We start from the raw sequence: 24,850 nt of genomic DNA on the forward strand, positions 1-24,850 counted from the left end.
CGGATCACAAACCTGAAAGGCTTAAGGGTTGTAAAAGGGGAAAAACAACAAGACCATGGCCATGAGACCACACATTAAAACGCATCCAGGAAATGTCAAGCAACCAAAAAATGCTATCATCACAAGGGTCTTTGCCAAAGTCGGAATACAGGACCATAACCTTTAAGGGAAAGGGGTCATCAGTGAAGGGAGGATCTAAGACATAAGAGAGGGTGGGGCGAACAAAGGATCTATATTAGAGAAGGATACAACACCAGCACTAGTTTTGAATGACACTTCCCACTACAACCTACTCATGAAACAAGATTGGCCTTGCCGTTCTGCCTACAAAGCACACATCTAATATAAGTTAACACATTGCAAAAATGCATAATGTTATATGAAAAGATGCTTCAAAAACCACAATCACATCCAAAAGGAGTGCTGTGTTTGTTGGACTCTTTACTAGAGGCCCTAAAATACTGAGAGCAATGGAATATGGAAAGGTCATTTTGACAAACTACAACCCACAATCATAATATGGCTTACCCAAAACAGAGTTTTTTGCAGATTCAACAGTCATCAGCATTTTTCTTGGAACCCAAAGAAACAGTTCTTCAGCCTAAAAACAAAAACCAGAGCACATGAGAAAGTGAAGGCTACTAATAAAATGGACTAGGGATTTTGAGCAGGACAACAGTTGCAAGTGAACCATGTAATCTGTAATGCCTACATTCCACATAAGAACATTTTAATTACAGTACAGAAAAACATGCTTGCATTGTTAAACCTTGCTGCAATGTTGTGCTACATCAACAGAAAAACAAGGAAACATAAGTTGCAATGATTAAGATTTAAAGTGGAAATTCCATTATAAGGTGCTAAATAATAGGATGAGTAGATATTGTCTCCATTTTCTAGCACATCACTACATTTTACATTCTGCATTTTTGGCCAACAGACACAATGAATTGACCCCACTTGTGTTATTACTAAATACGTTTGGCAAGTAATAGCTGAGTTGAACTTACAACTGATGCTGAACAGGTACATTTAAAAAACAATACAAATATTAGATCTCACATTGACTTTTTTAAACCTTTGGAGAAAGGTGGTGTATTAGTAACCTCTGCACCTATCTCAAAATATCACTTTAATTAGTATTATATCGTATTGACCAACTCGCTGCACCAGCCTTGGGTACAGAGTGATATAATTAAATCATGTTATCTCATGTTATGTTAATTGTTTTTTAGACTAACAAATCAACACTGCAGCGGTCTTAAAACACAGAGCCTTGTCCATGTAGAGGCAACATGTGGCACTGCCGATAGGTGGCAGACCATGGTCTGTGGGCTGAAAAGGAATCTGGGCAGAGAAGAGCAGGAAATGTCGAAAAGTGAGGAAAGTCAGGGAGAGAAAAAGACAACTCACAAGCTGTAGCCAAAAGAAAACCTAAGTCTGAATGACACTGATTGTTGAAAAGTATTTATACTTTTGGTGCTTTGATCAAAAGGAAATAAAGTAAAAAATGTGATCACTGTAGTAGCGACTACTGTACTTCCAGTCCATAATCCCCCTGCAATACTTGTGGGAGTTCCTGCTCGCCGGTCGAGACTGGAACAATTTAGTGCATAGTGTAAGGAACTCATGGTGGCAACAGTAAATACAGACACAAGTGATCACAGTTCATGGTTGTTTATTAAACTGTAAATGTAGGGTCGAAACACGCCTAACCTAAACCTAAATCTAAGATGGGAGCAAGCGTTGACATCAAATGAAAAATAAGGCAGTCCTTACGGCGCCTTGTCAAAATAATAAGGCCTATTCTAAAGAAAACCTACTGCCAAATCCTTACAACTAATTACAGAAAGAATGTGGGATGGGGTTTTCAATAAGGAAAGAAGTGTTCACAAATAATAAGTCAGGATGTGATTGCCAGGGGTCTCCCTTCCCCATGTTTTCAGCACGGGACAAGGTAGGTCTCCTGAGCACAGTACACACTCGAGCTTTCCTAGCATGAGCCGACAGTTCCGCTCCAGCTATCAGGTTCTCTGATGGTTAAAGTCTCTTTTCCATAAAATGTCTCTTGCCTTCGAGGGCCTGAGAGTTTCAACAAACACACACAAAAGTTCTGTTCCACGTATGGTTTTGTGTGACGGCTTCACTCCTGGGTCCCCCTCTTCCGGGCACAGACCCCTCACAGTCGTACTCTACAACATCATCATAAAGTGACTTTCTGAACGAACTTTGGGTGATGAATTTCCACCCCTGACAGCTCAATCAAATAGTTCCTTTCTCAACGAACTTTGGGTGATGACTTTCCACCCCTAAATCTCCTTCGGGTTCACTTTGCCTATTGTTACAAACCAGTTCACTGTGGACATCCCTCCGCCAAGTTCACTCTTGCCAACACAATGTTCATGTACTTTTCATATCATGTAGGATTCGTTTCCCATTCATCTGCCGGTCAAAGACATTCGACTGTACGGAGGATATGACAAGACAGGATTTTCAAACTTAGGTGGCCTCTCCACTGTGTACCTGATACGCTTCCTATGTCCTGAATTTGTGGTAAACTAACGCCTGCCGCTCTCTTCCTGTCCGCTTGCGCTTGTCCTGTCTTCCCCCACCCACTCCCTCCTATTCTATGGTGCTCTCTATCTCACCGATCTTTTCTAACTGCTTCTCCATTGACTATCCTGCTCTCCTCACTAAATCTGGTAGGAAAAAGTTTAAAAAGGACATCCTGGTCTCCAACCCAGGCCTCCCTATCGCTGACACCTACACTAAAGCCTCCTCCAAGGAAACTCTCACTGACATCCTCTTTTTTGTGCCTTCTCCTGACCTATGGACCCTTCATATGGTCTCTGTGCTCTCTCCTTTCTCCTCTTCTCCCATTAATGGTGGCACCCGTTGGGATGTCCTCTTGGCTTCCTTCCACTCCTCTAAGGCCATCATTAATGTCTATGCTAATGGGACCGTCTTGGTCCAAGGCCCTCAGGCTAACCTTCACCTCTTCGATAGACGCTTCCCACGCCTCATCAACTTCCTTTCCTCTCCTGCTGTGCCCCCTCCTCTGTCCTCGACTAACTTGCCTCTTCCCTCCCTCCCCACCCCCTCTCGTGCTCCTTCTTCACCTCCGCAGGGCGTACCTCTGATCTGTACCCCTCCCCGGAAGTCCTTCAAAGATGGCAAACTTCTCCACATTGCCACTCTTTCTCGCTCTGCCGTCAAACATTCCTCTGATATCTGCCGCCTTCTTGTGGAACTTGACCTTGACGTACTCGGTCTCACTGAGACATGGTTCACGGCCAGCTCTGTCACCAGCTCTGACACACTCCTACCCGACGGTTACAAGATCCTCTCTGTACCCAGGCCCAACCGTGCAGGGGGAGGTGTGGCCCTTATCTTCCCCGAGTGGATTCCTGCCACTGTTACTCCCACGCAGACCTACTCCTCTTTTGAATGTCTTGTCTGCCGACTCTCTATCCTAGCCATTCCCTTACCGTGGCTACTATCTATCGGCCACCTGGTCAAATTTCGTCCTTCCTCTCCGAGGGGCGGACCTCTCCTCCTCACTCCGGTCCTCAACCACTCAACTCCTCTTTCTTGGAGACTTCAACATCCACCTGGATGCCTCCTGTCCCCCCTCTGGACTCTTTCGCAACCTCTGCGACTCTCTCTCACTCTCTATTCTCCCGTCTGGGCCGTCTCATTCTGCAGGGCACACTCTTGATGCCCTGATCTCCTCTGACCTTCCCCTCTGTCCCTCTCTCCACTCCTCTCTCCTGGAGTGATCACTTTCTCCTCTCCTCCCACCTCACCCTCCCTACCCCACAGGCAAAGCCACCCCCATCACTGCCACCTTCCTTCTCGGTCATCCGACCCATGAAGCGGGTGTCAGTTGAGGCTTTCGCTGCCACCTTCTTGCCCCCTCCTCCCCCTTCGGCTGACTCCCACCTTGAGACAGCCCTCTCCACTCTCCACTCTGCTATATCTGATACTCTTGATATCCTTGCCCCTGTCATGAGAATCCGCCTGAAGCCCAAAGCCAACTGTAACTCCTGGTATGACTCGGATCTCGTCACCCTTAAACGCAAGTGCAGGGTGGCAGAGAGGAAATGGCGTGATTCATGTTCATCCTCTGACAAACTGGCCTGTCGCCTGCTCCAAAGGCAATACCGGCTCTCCGTTCTCACCAAGAAGAGAGCCCTTATCCAAGCCTGCATCTCTGTGGCATCTAACAATTCGGCCGAACTCTTTAAAATCTGCAAGGAGCTGGCCAACCCTGCTGCAGTCTCTACCTCTCCTGTCCCCTCCCAGGCCCTCTGCACGGCACTGGCCTCTCACTTCATTTCAAAAATTCCTCCTATAACCTCCCCCACTCTATTCCCTGCCCTTCCCCTGGCTCTTCTGCAGCCACCCCTCCTCTCTCCTTCTCTTCCTTTCCCCTTTTTTCTGCTGACGAGGTTTCAAGACAAGTCCGATCTATGAAAGTCTCGTCAAAACAGGTCCACCCCTGTTCCTCCAAAACTATCAAGGACCACATTGACTCCTTGGCTCCTGCCCTTGCTGACTTCTGCAATCACTCCTTTGCCTCTGGAGTCTTCCCATCCCCTCTCAAGCACTCCCTTGTGCACCCCCTTCTTAAGAAACCCTCTTCCAACCCTTCCTGCCCAGCTAACTATCCCCAATCTCTATCACTCCCTTCCTGGGCAAGCTCCTGGAGAAACTGGCCATCTCCCAGCTTAATCTCCATGCTGAATGTGTTGGTAGTCTTCATGACCATCAGTCTGGCGTCAGAGATGCCAGAAGAACAGAAACTGCTCTCCTGAACATCCGTGAGGACCTGCTCTCGAACCTTGACTCTAACATTCCATGTGTTCTCATTTTGCTTGATCTCTCTTCTGCCTTTGATACTGTCAACCATACCATCCTGCTCAACCGTCTCCGTGATAACCTCGGTATCACTGGTCAGGCTCTGGCGTGGCTGACCTCTTTCCTCTCAAATCGACCCTCCCAGGTCCAACTGGGGTCTTTCCTCTCTGACATCTCTACCTGTGGTGTCCCCCAGGGATCTAACCTCTCTCCCTGGCTGTTCAACCAGTATCTGGCACTTCTCGCCCACCACATCGCCGCTCTCTGCCCCTACTTTCAGTGCTATGCGGATGATACCCAGCTCATTTTCAGGCTACCCTCGGCCTCCTCTTCTCCTTCCCTCACCTCTGACTGTCTTTCTGCTATCCAGGAATGGTGTGCCGCCAACGACCTCTGCCTTAATGCCAGTAAGACTGAGATTCTACTCATCGGCACGCCCACACCCTCCTTCCCTGCTGCTCTCTGGCCGGCCTCTCTGGGCCCTCTTCCTGCTCCTACCTGCAAGGCAAAAAACCTTGGGGTCATCTTCGACTCCACACTCTCCTTCTCTCCTCACATATCCGACGTATCTAAGAAGTCACACTACCAGCTACACCTTCTCAGAGGTATCCTTCCTTTCCTCTCCTTCCCCCAGAAGCTCACTGTCTCTAGAGCCCTGGTTCTCTCTAAGCTGGACTACTGTAACAGCCTCTATCTAAATCTGCCCGCCTCTACTCTCCGCCCTTTGCAACTCATCCAGAACAGGACTGCAAGACTTGTCCTTGGCCTCAAGCCCAGGAACTGTATCTCTCCAGGACTGAAATCACTACACTGGCTCCCAGTGACTGCGAGGATCAAGTTCAAAACCCTCTGCATTGTCCACAAGGCCGTCTGGGGCCTTGGGCCAAAATACCTTCAACTCTCTCTTCCTAAATATCTTCCTTCTCGAGCTCTTCGCTCATCCGCCTCCAACTCCCTCAGGGTCAGCCGCTTCTCCAAACAACGATTTGGGGGCAGATCTCTTTCCACTGCAGGGGCCTCCCTCTGGAGCAGCCTTCCTGCCTCCCTGAGGAGAACCACCTCCGGTTCCGGAAGCACCTCAAAACCTTCCTCTTTGCCTCCGCTTTCTCTCCCCCCTCTCCCCTGCTAATACTACTGAAACTGCACTGAATCTGCACCTGGGCCATTCACCGTTCTCGGCCCAGCCACTCTCCCCTGCACTGCCTCCACGGCAACCCCTGCACTACGGGACTGTGTCAGTATCCATAAAGCCCCCCTTCCCAGCACTTGTCTGCACTTACCTCACACTTGCCACCAGCTGACCCTTGTTATCTATCCTGTATGCTGTACGCTAATAACCCTGTACTGCACTTTCCCCTCTCCCTTTCCCCCTTGCACTTTTCCCTTCCCCTCTACCCTTGCACTTGCGCGATCTGAATGACACCTGGCCTAGTAAGATCGTTGTCTGTCTCCCCTTGTTCCCCCCCCCCTGCCTCGTCGCGCCTTGAAACACTTGTGTATAGGCGCGTTACAAATGCCTTATCATATCATATCATATCATACCCCAGTTTGACCACTTTGACCCTTTTTGCCTTTTCCTAAGGCTTTCTGGTTACTGTTGTTCAATAGCAGGGTAATCGCCTAGCGGTTTACAAGTGAACACCCATGTGATGTTTGATTCTGTTATGCTAGCTTTCCCTTTTTCTTATATCAACAGTTTTTTGTCATTCAAAGTTCAATTAGGCGCTTGCTACTTTCGTTCAACACAGTTCGGTTTCTTTATTGGCTCTCCACTCGACTCGCTGGCTGTGATTAACTGCTTTACTTTCTTGTCTGTAGAGTCAAGGCCGGTACCATTGGGCCATGTGTCACTCCTGGGCTTGGCTATCAGCAGAGGAGGTGCCCGGGTCCTGTTGACATCTACTGAAACACATGCTGGCTATTGTCTGTAGCCTGACGATTCCTTCTCTTGAGGCTTCACGGGTCTCTGTCGATAAGGGCAAGTTCAATTCTCCCCTTGGTATCCTCTCAACATGCGCCATCTTTCGCCTTCTCTTGAACTGCTGTGCTGAGTTAGCTCTCACGGTGTGCGGCCTGCCTTGCTCTTCCTGTGCTCTCATGCTCCACCTTTTTATCCCTGTGGGGAAGGGAAAGGGCCCTCAGGTGTGTGTGATTCTGATTATTTGCCTAACTTTGCCTGACCCTTGTATTGGGACATGTCAGGAAAACGGCTCTGGTGTTAGTCCGTTGTCTTCCGTGTTGTGCAAAAGTGTTCTTGTTAGAAAAGGGCAGGGGGGGCAGTGTTGTGGAATATCCTACGAAGTAGGATAGGGAAATGGTGCCCTAGGAAAGAAGGTGATTAGGCAACTCAAAGCTAAGATTTGTTGGGGTTATGAAACAAACGGGAATGATAAGGATTCTTATTGTAAAATAAACACAGGGAATTGAGGGAATGGTAGGTTTTGGTCAAAGAGGACCGGGAGTTCGGAAAATAATAATTAAAGGGATGAGGACTAGGAGTATTGGGATAGGAATCAGGAAAACAGGGATTCTGGAAGTTGTGGTTCTTAGCAATTTTACCAGTTGGGAATGGGTTGTTGGCTTTATCTTTGGGTAAAGGAGATTCAATGGGTGGAAGGGATGATGAGCGGGAATAACTTATAAAAGCTTCAGCGACATGGCTTCCCTGACCATCCTCCATGTGATGGTACAGCGTCTCACCTGGGGTATTCTCCAGAGCATAACCCTGGGATCCCTTACCCAGGTGATCTTCCCCTGGACCACCCGCAGGAACGGGATCCAACAGTGATGACTGTGTCCTGGCCACCTGAATAATGGATTCCTGGGCTCTACCTTGGGGAAGTACCCTTAAGTTTCTTACAATAGCAACAGATTCTCTCAAATTTCACTGATCGCACATACTCGTGTGCACCTGCTCCTCCAGGCATCACCCAAGGCTTTGCCCCACCAGTCCTTTTCAGTCGCCTAGGCAGTGCTTGAGGAAAGGAGGGGTGATGGGGACTATATTTTATTTTGAATTCTTATGAAGCGCTACACGCCCGCAGGCCGCATACCGCTACAAAGAAAACACATTCACAAACAAAACATACATAAATAACAAACCCAAAGAAAAAGGAAAGAAAGTAACAAATCTATCTGGGGTAAAGCTGAAGAAAAAATAATCATATAAACACTTTCAAATGGGAACTAAATGTTAAACAACTAATCCTAAATTCTAAGAGCCCCTGGGCAGGCAATTGCACATATTTAAAAAGTGGGGCAGATTGCTATTTCCGCATCCTACCAACACACAGTCCCTATTCCTCACAATCATCAAGTTTGATTCTACATAGGAACTTTAAGCCAGAGCATCAAACTACCCCTGGCCCAGATCTTGCACGAAGCCATGCAAGTACTTTGTTTCTTAGGGCTAGAAGGTTTTGCTCCATTTGTGATAATAAAGTTCCTATGGTCCAGAACCAGATCTCTAATATGTGGTTCCTTGGGCAGTGTCATGAGATTTTCTTAGGCGAAGACTCTGCAAGTTGGCTGATTTATGCCTAGAATTCATAGGGCCCGAGGGGCTATCGGGATAAGATTTAACAAGAGTCAATGGATGCAGGAGAAGCAGGATTATGGAGCTATGATTGCACCTTTCTAGCAATGATCAGAGCCACTGGTGCTGCTAATAATCACAATGGCTCAAAACTTGGATCGGTAGACATATCTGAAGTAGTTTGTGAATAGTTATGGACATTCTTGGGTGGCAAGACTGTTTGGGGGCAGTTCACTTTATCAGTGATCAGGTCTAACGCAGGAGTGTCTTTTAACAAGTGACTCTAGGGAGGCCAACCAAGCAACGAAGTCATAGGAGGTATCACATTATTTAATTCTTTGAGGATTATAGCCTTGGACTGCCTCCAAGACTCAGAAGTACTGCTTCTCTCGAAACCTGTCAGGAAGTATAGGGGAGAAGCATAGTTGCACTTTGCACCCCCTTCCTCCCGAGAAGGTTTTTCAATAAAGGTCGAAGTCAGAGGTACACCAGTACTTTCTGAATAATATTCCAATTTGGTGGCCCCAGAGGCTATCAGTGTTTTTATTTGTTGAGCCAAATCTGAGCACATTTCAGGTAGATCAATAGCCTTTTCAAGGGCGCCACTGATGTCAGGAGGCAACTCGTTTTCTCAGCACGAATCCTCAGCCAACTGCGTGTGCTAAGAGCCAATACTTCAGAAAGGTGATCCCCTTAGGGGATGACAACGCAGCCACAGGATAAGAGGTCACAGTATCATGTTTAGGCAACGTTGGGGTGTAGGAGACATTCATTAGATGATGTAGTGGCTTGTTGAGGCATAGAAGAGCTGGGTGCAAACAATTAAGAGCTGACAGTAGGGGCGTAAAGCCACACCCGCTAGCGGGATTAAGCACTGAGAATGAAATGCGGAGTGTGACGCCCCGCTAAGTCAAGCGAAACATACCTGCTAATCATATATATCGAGGCAGAACCTGAACCCTGCGGAGATAGGCCACAGTACCCACCGCAGTACTGCAGTACCAGCTCAATGCCAGAAAGCATAGGGCGTTGAAGTTGCTAGAAGCCGACGGAATGAAAATCGTACGGCCGCCAGCAACAAAAGCAGGAACAGACCAGCGTGGAGCAAATACAGACGTCAGGCCGATTAGAGCAAGGCTCCCATCAAGCAGGGAAGCCCTATGGGCTAGGAGTACAATAGTCACTACGAGGTGTAACATTTTCTTACTCCGCCATTCCCGCCTTCATCCATACTTTTGGTAGACTAATAAGCATACACATTCTTAAGGGGTGAGGATCCTGACACTAAGATTAATAAACACATTTTGCAGGACTGCTTGATCTACACAAGCATCTGCCTTGGAACTGGAGTCCAAGCAGTAATGCTTGCAGAGCGTGAGGCCCAAGTGGCAGCTCAAGCTATGACCTCCTTGGAAACAAGACTCTTGAAGACCACAGAGGCCACTTTGGCACAAACTACATGCGCATGGAGACCCTTTGGGACCTGCAACCCTTGAGAGAGATAGCTCTACACAACACACAAGACTATCCATCAGGCAATGGTGGCTTTAGAAGCCGCACACCTGAGCACCCTGCCCCATAAAGTACAGAGAGTTGGTCTGATGACCTGGACTCACTATTCCAATCTAGGTCAAATGTAAGACCTTGACTGACAGTTTGTGAAGTGTTCTTTCTCCTTCCGTGGAGGGATTTGGCAAGTAAGAAGAGGACAAGGAAAAACCCTGATTAATGTGTAATTCAGACATTTTCTAGGGTAAGAAAGTGTGATGTTTCTGCATCTATAGTGTTAATCAGAGAGCCCAAATGAGACTTGCATCATATCTGGGGTGCCTCTCCAATGGTGTATTTTTGAAGGGGCATTCTAACTTGTTAATCCAACAGACAAACAAACCCTGCCAGTACTCAAACTTAGGTCAGGTGCACTACGGTATGGGGGTGTCCCAGAAATTCGAGCAGCCCCATGATCAGCTTGTGAAAAGCCATTGCTGAAGAGGACAATTCCTCATCCTTCTAGTCTACTGTGTGCCCGAAGTCATCGGAGGTGGAGAGGCTGCAGATGGTAAGTCGATGCAGGTGCGGGCTGGGAATGCAGTACAAGATGCAATGCAGCCGGAAGTGTTGGCCCTGATGGTGTAGGTGTCCCCTCCAGAATTAGTTCAACGACACTCGTCACAGGCTTGGCAACTGAAGAGGGCAGTAGATCCACCGGAGGTGCAGGCTGGGACAGCAACATTTCACAGATAATATCCTGAAATAGACCTCTATGGCCGGAGACTGCATGATGAAAGGAAACTTAGAAAGGACCTAGACTTTGTAAGGGGGCTAAGGAGGTTGGATCAGCCTACACCAAGAACACTGGAAGGCCAGAATCCAGGAAGACCCACTTCTCCCCAACAGCCAGGGATCTATGATCAGCAGAGGTGAAGATGAAAGAAGGTCCATCTTAGCTGGAAGGGACATCCTTGTCGCATCAGACCACTGCACCCACAGGGCAAAGGGGTCAGAACGAGAGATCCACTGTTGAAAGGCCAGAGGGCCCTGGAATATCCTACATTATAGGCACCTCAGAGGGGCTGCCATTGTGTGACCTTTCACCATCTTGTATGACCGTTTGGCAGGCACGAGCCGAGGCGCCTTGTGAGAAGACTCGGTTTGCTGGAATGTCTGGCAGCTGTGATCCCATTTTTTAATTTTATTTATAGGTCTATAATGCGCGAAAGCTCGAAGGCATCAGGACGCAACAAAGACACAAAGGACATACATCAAAAGACAGGACAATGAGCACTTATAAATTCCAGCAACACAAGCCGAAACTAACTATTGATCAGGGAGTTAGCTGAACAGGAATGTTTTCAATGTTTTCCTAAACTGCATTGTTAGGCACCAACCTGTGCAGTTCCCTCTGGGACCACTGCAAAAGATTTAAGACTACATGTGTTTGGCAGTAAACCCACTTGGTAGCAGTCTGTACCACACAGATTCACTTGGTAGCTGTGGCTGAGCAGTCAGACTTCCCTCAAGAAGAGTTAGGCAGTATACAGAGCATACAGAATAGGTACAGAGGCACAGTAGCACAAGCAAACACTGACCAGAGCTGGTGTAAAAGTATATAATTATTTATTTAAAAGACACACTTGTAAATTACACTAGCACAGAAAAAGGTAAGTAAATTCAAGACACAGTCATAATTACTATATGTACATCCCTAGTTATTTGTTGGACAAGTCTTAGTTAACACCACTTATTTCCAGACAGAGATGAGCGATTAACGTTAGATGGCACTCCAACAAGTTGTTTAAAAAGGGAGGGAAAAGGCAGAATTAAGAAAGCAATACAGCAAAACACTTTTCAGAGAACCACAGTAAGTATTTAGAGAAGGCAGTCTATTGAGGAGCAAGGAAGTTCAGTACCAGGCCCACTTTAGGGGGAGCCAGGCCAAATATGCCCAAGATCACACAATGTCACAAAGTCTCAAAAGTCTTTACAGGTGAGTAGAAAAGTTCTGTTAAGCTTAGAAAAGTTTAGTTAGGGTGTCCCAGGCTAACCCAAGTTCGAGAGCCGAGGGCTAAATCTACCCCGTACAATCAGTGGCAAGGGAAGCCGGGCGGAAAACAGTACCTTCAAAATGGAAAGGATCCTCTAGCGGTGGCAGTTGTTCCTGGTAGTGGGTGCAAGTCACGGCGTCGTCCAGAGGATGAGAAGATCTCGACGTGGAGGAAAGCTGGAGGTCGTTGCACTACCAGGGAAGAAACCAGCCGTGGAGTTTTCCCGTTAAAAGGATGTTACCCCTCTTTCGCGGTAGAGGTAAAAAGTGGTATTCCGGTTGCCGGGGTGCTTGGCACAGGCAAGGCGGCCACGAAATGCTCCAGGGAGGTGAACAGAAGGCAAAAACTGGTTGTCCCCACCAGTCAAGGGAAGAAGACTCTCTGGACTGGAGATCTCCTCGGTCGTTGGGAAGTGGTGAGACGGTTCCGCAGGGGCTCCACTGGTGGTGTCGTCGTGGCTGGTCAGCTCAGCTTCTCCCTCTTCGGCTTCTTAGGTCCTGTGGCGACTTCTCCAGTTCCAGTCCCCAAAGCCCTGCTTTTATGCAGCAAACCCCCATTCACCAGTCCTAGCTGTCACTCAAACATGCTAAGTGGTGAGCCACTGGGCCAATCACACAAGAGTGTGACTTGAGTTGCCAAGGCAACTCAGTCCAGGGTGCCTAAATCCCCCTCCCACACATCGTGTAAACCCAGACACAGTGGCACCACTTTGGAGGGCTTCTGTGCAGAAGCCCGCCAAAAGTGGAACAAAGGCTCGACTCAGGTTCAGGGTTACTGAAGTGAACCCAGACGCCATTTTGGCGGTGAGTTCTGGCAAAAAATCCCAACCGGTGAATTAATATTAAATAAATAAACCGGCGGTATCTTTAACATTGCACCAAAAAGTGGTGCATTAAAATCAATGGGAAATCCCATTGGGAAATATTCCGGTGGAATATTTCCGTGGTATCCACTGCCACCAGCCAGAAACTCGGCGACGAACAGACCCAGGGGCAATCTAATTGCCCCTACCAGTACTTCCACAGTATGATGGTTTGTACTGGTTCTGTTCACAATTTAAGACTAGTAAAGTCAATGGTAACTTTACATGCCCAGGGAGACAGTAGTCAGTCCCAGGATATGGAGTCTATGTTTGGGGGTCACTATGACACCCCTGTGTTACTGCACTGAGGGTGCTGTGTAACACACATACAAAAACCAATGATAGCCTATGGGGAAAAATACCCCAAAGCCCATAAGCACATTACAAGTCACAGGAATACACTCAAGGGTAAAAAAGTCCCACTCTTGGCAGGAGAGGAAAATAAACCCCAAAAATCCAGCAAAGCTGCTGGGGGACTCACTAGGTTAGGAAATTCAGCCTAAACAGAGAATTCTCCCCAACATGCATCAGGTTAGACATGGCTCTGATGGTTGGTGCTAAGGTGTTCCAGAAAGCCGAGGCAGTGATCGAGAAGGATCTTCCATGACCCCTGGAATGCGTGCATCTTGGCCCCTGCATCTGGGTCCGAGTGGAGGAACGCAGGGATCTGGTCGGGTGGTACAGAGTTACCAAGGTCTTAAGGTATTCAGGTGCCTTGCCATAAAGGCAATGATGTACTTGAGTGCCCATTTTAAAGTGGATTCACTCCTGCACCGGGAGCCAATGAAGATCCCTCCTGATGTTGGAAATATGGGATATTCTGGGGAAGTTTAAGGCAGCACAGACCGCATCATTTTGAATGGTTTGGCAGACCTGGATTTTTGACTTAGAAGCTCCCCGGCAGCGCATTACAGTAGTATAGTCTTGTTAAGATTGTGGCCCGGGCAATGGTCACAGCATTTTTTTCACACAAATAAGGGCAGATGTTCTGAAGAAGCCTTAGATAATAGTTGCAGTTCTGGCGAATATAGCGCACATGGGCATCCGAGTTAAGGGAGGCTTCTAGGTAAACCCCAAGGGTTTTAACCTTATTGTGGGTCACAATCTTGATATCTTGGAGTAGGAAAACGTCATAAGAAGGGAGGAGTTTAGCACGAGCCTGGGGAGAGCCAAAGATGAGGAGCTCGGTTTTACTGCCATTGAGACATAGCCAGTTCATGGCCATCCAACCCTCGATGGACTTGTAGATGTTATTAAGGGTTAGGGAGTCCTGTACGTGGTCTCCACTGAACTCAATGACCAGCTGAGTGTCATCAGCGTAGTTGGTGAAAAATAAATCCAGGTCCTCCAGAAGCAAGTAGAAAGATCTCTAATACAGATTGAAGAGCAAAGGCGAGATGGAGGCGCCCTGAGGAACGCTGCAGACAATAGGGGAGGCGAATGAAAAGGTCGAACCCCAATGGATTTTTGATTCCCGGTTAGACAAAAAAAAGACTGAAACCAGGCCACTGCCTCCTTGGAGCAGTTGCTTAAACACTGGAGAAGGCGCTTCCAGTCTACGAGGTTGACAGCTGCAGACAGATCTAATAAGATGATCATACCGGCTTTCCCTTTCTCCATGATTTTTAGGAGGTGGGACTGTAGGTCTATCAAAGCAGTTTCCGTGCCGAAAGAGGGGCGGAAGCCAGACTGTCGACTATGATGAATGTGGTTACGTTCTACAAAAGTTTGAAGTTGGGATGTCGCTACTTTCAGGTTTTCAAAAGGAATTGGCGGTTAGTGATGGGCCTCAAGTTACTAGGATCCGTGGGATCAATGTTTGGTTTTTTGGGTATAGGTGAAATCGTTACATTCTTCATTTCTCAATGAGGCATTTACAAAATGGGTAAACAAAGGGGCAAAAATATCTTTCTGCTCCAAGATACGTTTTGGAGTCAGGAGGTTATGCTGACCAGACGTTGCAAGCATTGAAGAGAGCATGGTGGTCAAGTCCAAAAGAGCGATCTGAGAGAAGGAGAAACCAGTGGATAACAGACCTTTGGCTGTTTGATGAGGAGACTTGCCAGCGGGAAAGGAAAGGCTCTGGGCTACTATTATATTGTTCCGCACATTAGAAATGTTCTCACTAAAGGCGCTTGATGTCCGATTACAGTCAAAATTGGTAGGTGTAAAGGGAGATTCAGTGGCTTTGAGTTTCTCTAAGGATTTCAATATTTCAAAAAGCTTTGGTGTTGAATTTGCGGCTTGTTGTATTTGACAGCTGAAGAAATTATTTTTCCCCATACAAGGAACCAAGAGATTTATCCCTCTTGTCCACCATAATAACCACATTGGTTCTGCCAGAACGTTTGTCTTCCACACCCCTTGGAGGAGTCGGGTGGCTTGGCCCTTTTACCATGGAGGTCGCCCATGTGTCCATTCAAGCAGTCTAGTGCTTTGGAAGACAACCTGAAGGGGGAACCTCGGGTGACTGCCCATTCTTCCCCCCGACTGGGGAGCCTCAGGTAGGCAAAGATCACAAGGATCAATCCCAGATGCAGAGACAACCCTGGAGAGAAGTTTCTAGGATGGGGTGCCCTAAAAGAAGGAAGAAGATTCACCTCTGCCACTCAAACTTCAAACTCTCGAAGATGCTGTAACAGAGTAAACAAGAATATGTCCTCCCAGAGTTGCAAGCAGCGGGTGAACGTCAAGACAGACAAGCCATTGAAGCACCAACAGCGGTCCCACCAATGTTCCAGGCTCAAACACTCCAGGCACAGCGCATGATGTACTGCAGCAGGGAATTGCTTCTGGCAGCATACACAGGGGGCAAACATAGCTTTATCCAACATACTTAGGGCCGGGTAACGTATAGCATAGAACAAAACAAAAATAAAAGGGGAAAACATTTAAATTGCAAACCCTCTGCTCCAACCAGGATCATATTCAAAACTGCAGTACGTAACGTAAATCCGAAATACTTACCAGCTGAACTCTACGCCTCTGTATATGTCACGCCACTTACCTGGAGACCGGGATTCTCTGCACCCGCTTTTCCCTCCACCTCTTGGCGTGTCTACCCGTGCTTTCGCGCATGGGGATCCGCCTCATGGAGAGCGTCGGGGGTCTGCGCTGGAACTCCGCTGCGCATGCGCGTGAAACCACAGTCACGGTTCCGCGCATGCGCCGTGGATTGTGCCCTTGCGATTGGAAGGGCTTGCCTTCCAAGCTTCGCTCTGGGTCCGCCGGTGCCCGGCAACGAAAAGGCTTGCGTCCCAAGCCTCGCCGGTGCCGGCGACCCATAAAAGGGAGCAGTGATCGGGAGCAAGTCGCGTCTCAACGCGGTTTGTTCCGGATCATGTTGCCCGCTCGCTCGGCTCCCGAGTTTTCCTGTTTGCTCCTGCCTTCAGCACTGGCCCTGGTTTCTCTTCTCATTACCTGTTCTCCCTCTCTAGCGGGTCCCTGGGCCATTTGCCTGTCCAGTCCTAGCTTGGATGTGGGTTCCCTCTCTCTGTTCTTGGATTCCCTTGGGTTGCCATCCCAGTCTTCAGGCTCCCTCCTTGGTACTTGGGTCTTCCAGCTCCTGGATTAGTTCCCTTCCTCCTGCCTGAGTCATCTCCTGTTTTGTTCCGGACTTTTGGACAATCAGTTGTTTCACCTGTCTGGCCAGTCTCATCTTGACCTGTTTCCTATTGCCTGCAAGTTCCTCGCATTCCTGTGGACAGAGTTCAACCAGCCTCGGTCTTCTCCTCGTGATCATCTTTGGCCAGCCTTGGACTTGAGTCGGCATCAGCATCTGCTTAATTTCTCCTGGGATTGGCTCTTTTGGATTTCACCCTTTGGCAAGAATCTTCTGACTAAGGACTTTGAACTTCCGCCTCTCCTGCCTGTGCCTGCACAGTCCCTACGTCACGCTAATCAGGAGAGTGCATGCCGTGACGTTGGGAGTCGGTCCATCTTCCACCCAGTATCAATCTTGGGTGGTGGAGAGTCTGGTTCCTCGTGTCACTTGCTCATCTAGCAACTGGTGTCAGTCTGGCTGCCACATCAAGATCAGCAACCAAGCAGACAGGTACGCAACATTCTCGTGATACTCACCTTAACAGTATATAGCAAAACGATCAAAAGTTTGGAGTCTTGGCCAGACCGTAACAAGATGATTTGCAAGCATTCTTTCTCCTGCAATGCCCAGCCCATCTAGAACCCAATCCCAGCAAATGCCCCCACTCTCCCACAGTTCGAAAAACACACTAAAACGTAGCTCGATAAACAATACTGGCCGGACAAATACAATTCCCTCCCTTCCTAAACAAACAGTTCTTCACAACTGTATAAAATGCTTGCACTCTCCTTTGATAAATAGCACTGCTGCTCTCGAGCTAGATTAGCGCTATAAGCAACAAAATGATTTAAAAATAGCATGGTAGAACACAAGTTATCATATCGTGCTAGTATAACAAAGACTCTCTGCCTGTGTGTCTCTCACAAGACTTAAGTTGGACTGGGAAAATAATAAACAAGTAAAAGCTCACATGAATGACCCCAGGTGCAGATACAGTTCATATATGACTACTGCTACATTATGGATACTTCGGCAGAACCTAGAGATACTTGGGCTACCTCAAAACATACTGGTAGTCCCAGTCTTTGAGGTCTTCTCAGAGGGGATCCTGGTAAAGATGCTGGAGTGGCCGCTATGCTAAAACAAGAGTGGTATGCTCAGAGAATGGCACAGCATATCCCACAATTATTTCCAGAACGCTTTAAGACTTCTGTAGTTGAGTTGGTTTAGTAGCAGGGTGGAATTTATCAAGACGGAACTGAGGGTAGCTGGAACAAAACTTTTCCCTCAGTTTCCCATGAGAGATGGTGTGGGGGTTGGTTGAGATTTGTGTATGGAATTGGTTCATTTTGGGTGAAATAGGTATACTTTCAATGGATGTTTGATGAAGGGGACGTAGGTTGATATGGGTTCTAATGGATTACAGAAAATGTTTTGAACATATGGATACCTGGAGACAAGAATGCTGGTGGTTAGGTGACAGGGTTGAGGGGTTCAATCAGGCCCCAAAATCTGTACTAGCCCATTGCTAGAGATAATTGAACCTTGGCAAGTCAGAAATGGTGTGCTGTGTGTATGTGGACAACTGAAAAGTCAAGTGATATTATGCCTGGCTAGTAGCCTGCAACCTGAATTGTTCCCTGGTTCAATCACTCTTGTGCATGCCTGGGAAGGCAAATGGACTGGGTCATAAGATCAAGAATTGTTGAACTCCATTTCTGGCATGCAAATATGTTCAGACGATTTTATTTTTGAGAATTCTTAGGACTTTTAGGAACCACTTGACTTTTTGCCTTTTCCTTTTCTGTTTCCTTTGTTTGGATCTCTGACCTATTTTTGATGGGCAGGGGGTCTTTGACTGTGTGCGTCTTTGCATCCCTTTCTCCCTCACTAAGATTAGATGGTGCTGGGTCACTGTTAAAATGGATTTTCAGAATCACCCCTGGGGTGGATTCTGAAAGGCAAACCTGTTACTGTGAATACAAAAGACAGTGAAGTCTAGCCAAACTCAGTAAAGGTAAGAAGCAGAGCGGCAAGACTTAGACTCATTATGGTGAAAGAGAGGCTACAAAGAGCACTCTAATTAATCAAGTTCAAGAGAAGATGTACAAAAAAACACAATTATTTATTAGGCCTTTGGTTACACTCTAAGCAATTAAAAACTGCAGGTGAGAATAATCACACAACTATCACCAGATACAAACATTAACTACTGGGGTTTCTTCATACAGAACTGTTTGCAGAGTTTTCCTAAAGAGTACCTGGAGGTGAGATTCTATAAAACAATCCCTTGATATTGTGATGAATCAGTAATGATTCGACCAGAAACCTGTCCTTGGACGCTTCTCATGTGGCCAGGAAAAGGCAGATGCTTCCCTGATCCCGACCTTGGGGATGGTGTACTGTGGGAGGATCACATGGGAAGGGGCAGGGGGGACAGCCCAGAAAGATTGGAAAAAACCCCATTCAACTTTCCCGTAATCCCACACATTTGATGGCCTTTTACCAAACAGCAGAAGTTAGAAAATTGAACTTTGTTGTCAGGCACTACAAGTCCCATTATCCTATAAGTAGTGGGATGAGGAAGAGGATTGAAGAGTTATGCTGTAGTAGTAGTCAGGGATTTAAACCTAATGGCCCACACCTGAAGGAACCGAAGAGGAAGAAAAGGCCTCAGGTGCAGATAATTGCAAGGAGCTGGAACTGTGGCTGGAGTTCGTGGAGCAGTAGCAAAGGCAGAAGGAAGAAGACGCAATGTTGGCAATATAGGCAGAAGTGGGAGAACCAAGGGGACGCCAGAACTTGGATGCAGCAGCTTTCACCTCCTTGTTCTGAGAGGGTCCTGTTCCCCCAAACTCTGAGGTGCAGAGGCTGTGCAGCAGAAGGTGTGCAGGAAAGGTGCCTTTTCCCATGTGAGCCTAATTGTAGATGTTGCTTTGCAAGAAACATGTCGCAGACTGAGGCGAGGAGCTATTGTAATGCTATGTGTGTAAGGAGCAAGAGGGGCTCCTTAATCGAGTATCCAGACCGGAGACAACTTCAGGGAGGAAGGGTGTGGGTCCCAAGTGAAGCCAGAAGCCGAACTTGTGCAAACCATGGATCACGGAAGCCAGTGAGTCAAACCTGGCGTTCCGATTCCTTGCGCGAGTACTCCGCTTAATATTCACTTGTGTATAAGCAGAAGCAAGCTGAAGTTGTTTGTTGAGTTTCTAATAATGGTAAAATTTCAAGTGTTTAAACATTGTATCTGCAGTTGAAGAGAAAGCAAGCATTGCCCAAAGCAAAGAGCATTCCCCTATTAAGACTAAAAGCGGCCTTTCTCAAAGCCAGAAACCAATCTAACCAAAGCAGTGAGCACAATAGAAGTTTAACCTTGCCTAAAATACAAGTGCACAAGCATTACCTGAAGCCAAGAGAGTGGCACCAAGGCTTCTGGGTAATTAGTTTGGCTAACAGCAGAGAGATGAAGGCCAAAGTTGAGGAAGGGAACATTGCTGCTTATAAATATTATTTGAAGTTGAACCAACCTATATTGCCAATGACTTTAAGACAAATAGAGAAGTGGATCCTAAAGGCAAACTTAGGTTGTTGTGGCAGACAAGAGGCAAAGAGGCTTATTCTGGAGAGATATTCAGAGGAAGAGTGCCTTGCCCATTTGAAGGCGTTAAAAGTCCTTAAAGTAAATCTTGTCAAAACCATAACCTGTTTTGAGTGACAAAGTCCTGAACCTGTAGTGGTATATCTGGTTGTCAGAAGATGCAAGACTTCAGCAGTACAAATGAAGTGGACTACTATGAGTCAAATGAGAATGTTCTCATGGTAAATTTTAGTAGAAGTTAAGCTATTGAAGTAGAAGCAGCAGCACTGTGTAATCATCCTGACAAAGATATCTACTTTGAATCCTAATCTTGCGAATCGAGACATAACTGTTAACCAAGGTCTGTGTTGCACTAATATGTATAGAAGTTGTTTTTCCTTTGAACTGTGGCAAGTATTCCTGGATAACTGGAAGTGGTGGCAAACCAGTGTGGCTGGTAATTACATTGATGCTATTTTGCGGAAGTGGAAAGTCTTGATTTTACCAAGAAGAAACGGTTTGCTATTGTTGAAACTTTTTTTGAAAAAACTTATGACACTGAAACATATAAGAACTGATTTGAGACTATAATACTTACATGGATTACCTTGTTTCTTTTTGTTGAACATTGAAGCTGAATTCACTTGGAAGAGAATGCACCCAGGTTATTGAGAGTTTATCAAGAAACTGTGAATATCATTTTTGATGTTATTTGAATTGCCAAATATTTCCTTTGTATTTGACGTCTAGTGTGAGGGCCATACATCCTGTGTTAAGAGTGGTTTTGCTTTAGCTTTGTTAAGCAGGGAAATCCTTGTCAGAGTACGGATAGTAAGGTGTTTAATAATGTTTATTATTTAATAAAATGGCATGTTTTGAACAATCATCAAAAAGTTGTCCGTCTCGCATTGCCTACCCCTCACAGTAAACGGGTCCCCAACTTTTAGTACAAGTCTGTCCTACCCAAAGGATTGGTCGAATGGCAGAGCAGCCAGGCTTATCTTACAAGGAGGATGTGAGCTGAAGATAAGTACAATGAACCCAGTCAACACATTATCCCAGAGAAACACTAATACACTGGAAGTTATAATTAAATATATATTTATTTCATATACACAAGGAAAGGTAGGCAAATACTATTTAAGACTAACATACACATATAGAAAACAATAGCAACACGTTTATAGGCGACAATTGTTACAGGAAAATGACAGTTCCACTGTTTAACTCTTATTGGCTATAAACGGCAATTGTAAGTTTCATTCATTTGTACAGTCCCATAGACAAATGTCTTTTGGAAGGAAAATAGGGTTATTAAGCACTTAGAAACAACAATATACTTCTTGTAACACTTTCAATGCTCTTCCTCCCTTCTGGCCTCTACGACTAAACTCCTCCTTCTTGATGATCTCAATATCCATCTAGACTCTCCTTGTTCCTCCTCTGTACTCTGTGACCTCTGTGATTCCCTCTCCATTTCTATCCTCCCCTCTGGCCTTACTCACTCCGCAGGGCATACTCTTGATGTCTTGATCTCCTCTAACCGCCCCCTCTGACCACTCTGCTCTTCTGTAGTGATTACTACCTGCTCTCCCTTTCTATCGACCAGGCCAAACGAACTACAACACTGCCACCTACCTTCTCGGACATCCGACCCATGAAGCTTGTGTCAGTTGAGGCTTTCGCTGCCACCTTCTCTCCCTCCCCTCCACCACTGGCTGACTCACATCCTGACACAGCCCTGTCTATGCTCTACTCTTCCATTTCTGAAACTCTTGTTGCTCTTGCCCCTGTCATGTGGATCTGCTTGAAGCCCAAAGACAAGTGCAATTCTTGGTATGACTCTGACCTAGTTACACTTAAACCTAAGTGTAGGGTGGCTGAGAGGAAATGGAGGGCTTCTTGGCCATGCTCTGACAAACTGGCCTATCGCCTGCTCCAAAGGCAATACTGACTCTCTTTCCACACTAAGTAGAGAGCCCACATCCAAGCCCGTGTCTCCGCTGCATCTATCAACTCGGTCAAATTCTTCTGCAAGGAGCTGGCCAATCCTGCCGCAGTCTCTACCTCTCCTGTCGCCTCCCAGGCCCTCTGCACACTCCTTGACTCTCACTTCATCTAAAAAACCCAAGACATCCTATCCACTCTCTTGTTCCCTCTCCCTCCCCCCCTCTCCTTCTGTTAACCCTGGCCCTCCAACAGCCCCCCAACCACTTTTTCATTCTTTCCTCTTTTTTCCCCTGACGAGGTCTCTAGACAAGTCCGATCTCTGAAAGTCTCGTCAAAACAGGTTATTCCCTGTTCCTCCAAAACCATCAAGGACCACATTGACACCCTTGCTCCTGCACTGGCAGATTTCTGCAACCACTCCTTTGCCTCGGGAGCCATGCCCTCCCTTCTGAAGCACTCTTGTGCACCTTCGTCTCAAAAAACCACGGCTGACCCTTCTTGTCCGGCTAACTATCACCCAATCTCCATCACTCCATTTCCTGGAAAACATCTGGAAAAGTTGTCCATCTCGCAGCTTAACCTTCACTCTGACTCTGTTGGTTGTCTCCATGACCATCATTCTGGCTTTAGAGCGGCCAAAAGCACGGAAACTGCTCTCCTGAACATGTGTGAAGATCTGCTCTCCAACCTTGACTCCAACATCCCCTTTGTCCTCCTCCTACTCGATCTCTCGTCTGACTTCGACATGCTCAACCACACCATCCTGCTCCACCCTTTCCGTGACCTGGGTATCGCCGATCAGGCTCTGGCCTGGCTGACCTCTTTCCGCTCTGATTGACCCCTCCCGGTCTAAGTTGGGTCCTTCTCGTCATCCATCTCCCTTTCTACCTGTGGTGTTCCCCAGGGGTCTAACCTCTCACCCTGGCTTTTCAAACAATACCTGGCAACTCTTGCCCAGCGCATTGCCATTTTCTGCTCCAATTTCCAGTGCTATGCGGATGACACTCAACTCATTTTCAGGCTTCCCTTGGCAACCTCTTCTCCTTCTCTGACTGCCTATCTGCCATTCTGGATTGGTGTGCCACCAATGATCTCTGCCTGAATGCCAGCAAGACAGAGATCCTCCTCATCGGCACACCTTCACCCTCCTTTCCTGTCACTCTTTGGTCAACCTCACTTGGCCCTCCTCCTACCCCAACCTGTGAGGTTAAGAATCTCAGGGTCATGTTTGACCCCACGCTTTCCTTCTCTGCCCACATCTCCGATGTCTCAAAAAGAAATCTAACTTCCTACAGCACCTCCTCAGAGGCATTCTACCTTTCCTCTGCTTCCCCCAGAAACTCACTGTCTCTCGAGCCCTGGTTCTCTCTAGGTCAGACTACTGCAACAGCCTCTTTATAAATCTACCTGCTTCTACTCTACGCCCTTTGCAACTTATCCAGAACAGGACTGCAAGACTTGTCCTTGGCCTCAAGCCCTGGGATCGTATCTCTCTAGCCCTGAAATCTCTCCATTGGCTACCAGTGGCTGCAAGGATTAACTTCAAGACCCATTGCATTGTCCACAAGGCTTTCTGGGGCCTGGGCCCAAAATAGAAATACCTTGAGCTCTCCCTCCGTAAATACCTTCCCTCCCGAGCTCTTCACTCCTCCACCTCTAACTCCCTCATGGTCAGTCGTTTTTCTAAGAAACAAGCTGGGGGTATATCTCGGTCTTCGGCTGGGGCCTGCCTCTGGAACAGCCTGCCTGGCACTCTTAAACTTGAGGAGAACCATCTCCAGTTCTAGAAGCACTTCAAGACCTTCCTCTTTGCTTCTGCCTTCTCTCCTCTTCTCCCCTGCTGATCTGTTCTGTCTCGACATCGTGCACCTGGTCACCCTCCGACTTTCGGGCCCAGGTACCTGCTCACCCTGGTACCCACCCGCACTGCTTCCTGGCAATCCCTTGCACTGGGGTGTGTATCTGTAACTCTACAGCCCACCAACCTAATTTTATGCACTTATCTGGAACACCCTGTCTGCTGCCCTATACCTAGCACTTGCCACTTGCTGGCTGCACTACCACTGTTTGTTGCTCTTATTTATTTATTTATGGTTTATTTATTTTCTCCTTGCTCAGCACATTTCCTCCTCCCCCTCCCATGCACTTTCCCCTTCTTCCTCTCCCATGCACTTGCACGTTCTCAATGTCACTGGGCCTAGTAAGATTGTTGTTTTTGTTCTCCCTTGTTCCCCTCCCTTGCCTTGTCACACTCTGAAACACTTGTGTACGAGCGTGATACAAATAAAATAACAATATCAATATCCTGTCCAATCCCTAACTAGTCAAGAATTCATCAAAGTCAGTTAAGGAGAGATGGCAAAGACTTATGCAGCAGGAGAAAAGGTAATACTTTAGTTACTTCAGATAAAATGCTTTGGTGGAATACAACAGTTAATAGGGACCTTGGAAAGGACTCCCTATGAGAGCACAAGCTGTTAAGGCTGGGCAAGAGGTATGGTTGGACATCCAAAAACCTGGTATCACACTCCAGTCATACTGGAGTGACTATTCGGCTTGAGGTAAGTTCTACCTTCAGCCCCAGAGTACCTTAGGGTAGTCGAAGAAAATGCAGTTGGATTCTTTCCTGTGTAGCAGCAACATACCCGTCTCCTGATTCTCCGGTCTGGTGACACAAGACGGGAATCTGAAAGGGATGTTGCAACAGCTGTCGCAAGAGAGGACCCTCAGCAAGGACTTCTTCGGTCACCCATGTCGGTCTGCGATTTTGGTGCCATTATATAGGCTCTAACAGTGACTGGTTACCGCCCAGGTAATATGCCTCGATATTGCAGTCCTAAACTCTGGTGAGGGGTCTTTGAGGAGTGAGATTGTGCCTCTGGAGGTCCAACTGGAACTCACCAGGGTTCGGGGGGATTTGTTAACGCAAAGACGTTGCACTGCAATTGGGGCGGAGGTCCCCTGGTATTTGCTGTTT

General features: G+C 47.1%; 1 protein-coding gene across 2 annotated transcripts in view; it reads right to left on the reverse strand.

Annotated features, from left to right (window-relative positions):
• Positions 1 to 24,850, reverse strand: part of SETD3 (SET domain containing 3, actin N3(tau)-histidine methyltransferase) — an 800,835-nt gene that overhangs the window by 478,803 nt on the left and 297,182 nt on the right. For both annotated transcript variants that reach the window (XM_069637733.1, XM_069637734.1), the window contains exon 5: positions 529 to 601. In XM_069637733.1, the coding sequence (XP_069493834.1) occupies positions 529 to 601 (73 nt within the window). The remainder of the gene's footprint in view (positions 1 to 528; positions 602 to 24,850) is intronic.

The sequence above is a fragment of the Ambystoma mexicanum genome, chromosome 14, assembly GCF_040938575.1.
Source record: "Ambystoma mexicanum isolate Mex_15411 chromosome 14, UKY_AmexF1_1, whole genome shotgun sequence".
Classification (NCBI taxonomy): Eukaryota; Metazoa; Chordata; class Amphibia; order Caudata; family Ambystomatidae; genus Ambystoma; species Ambystoma mexicanum.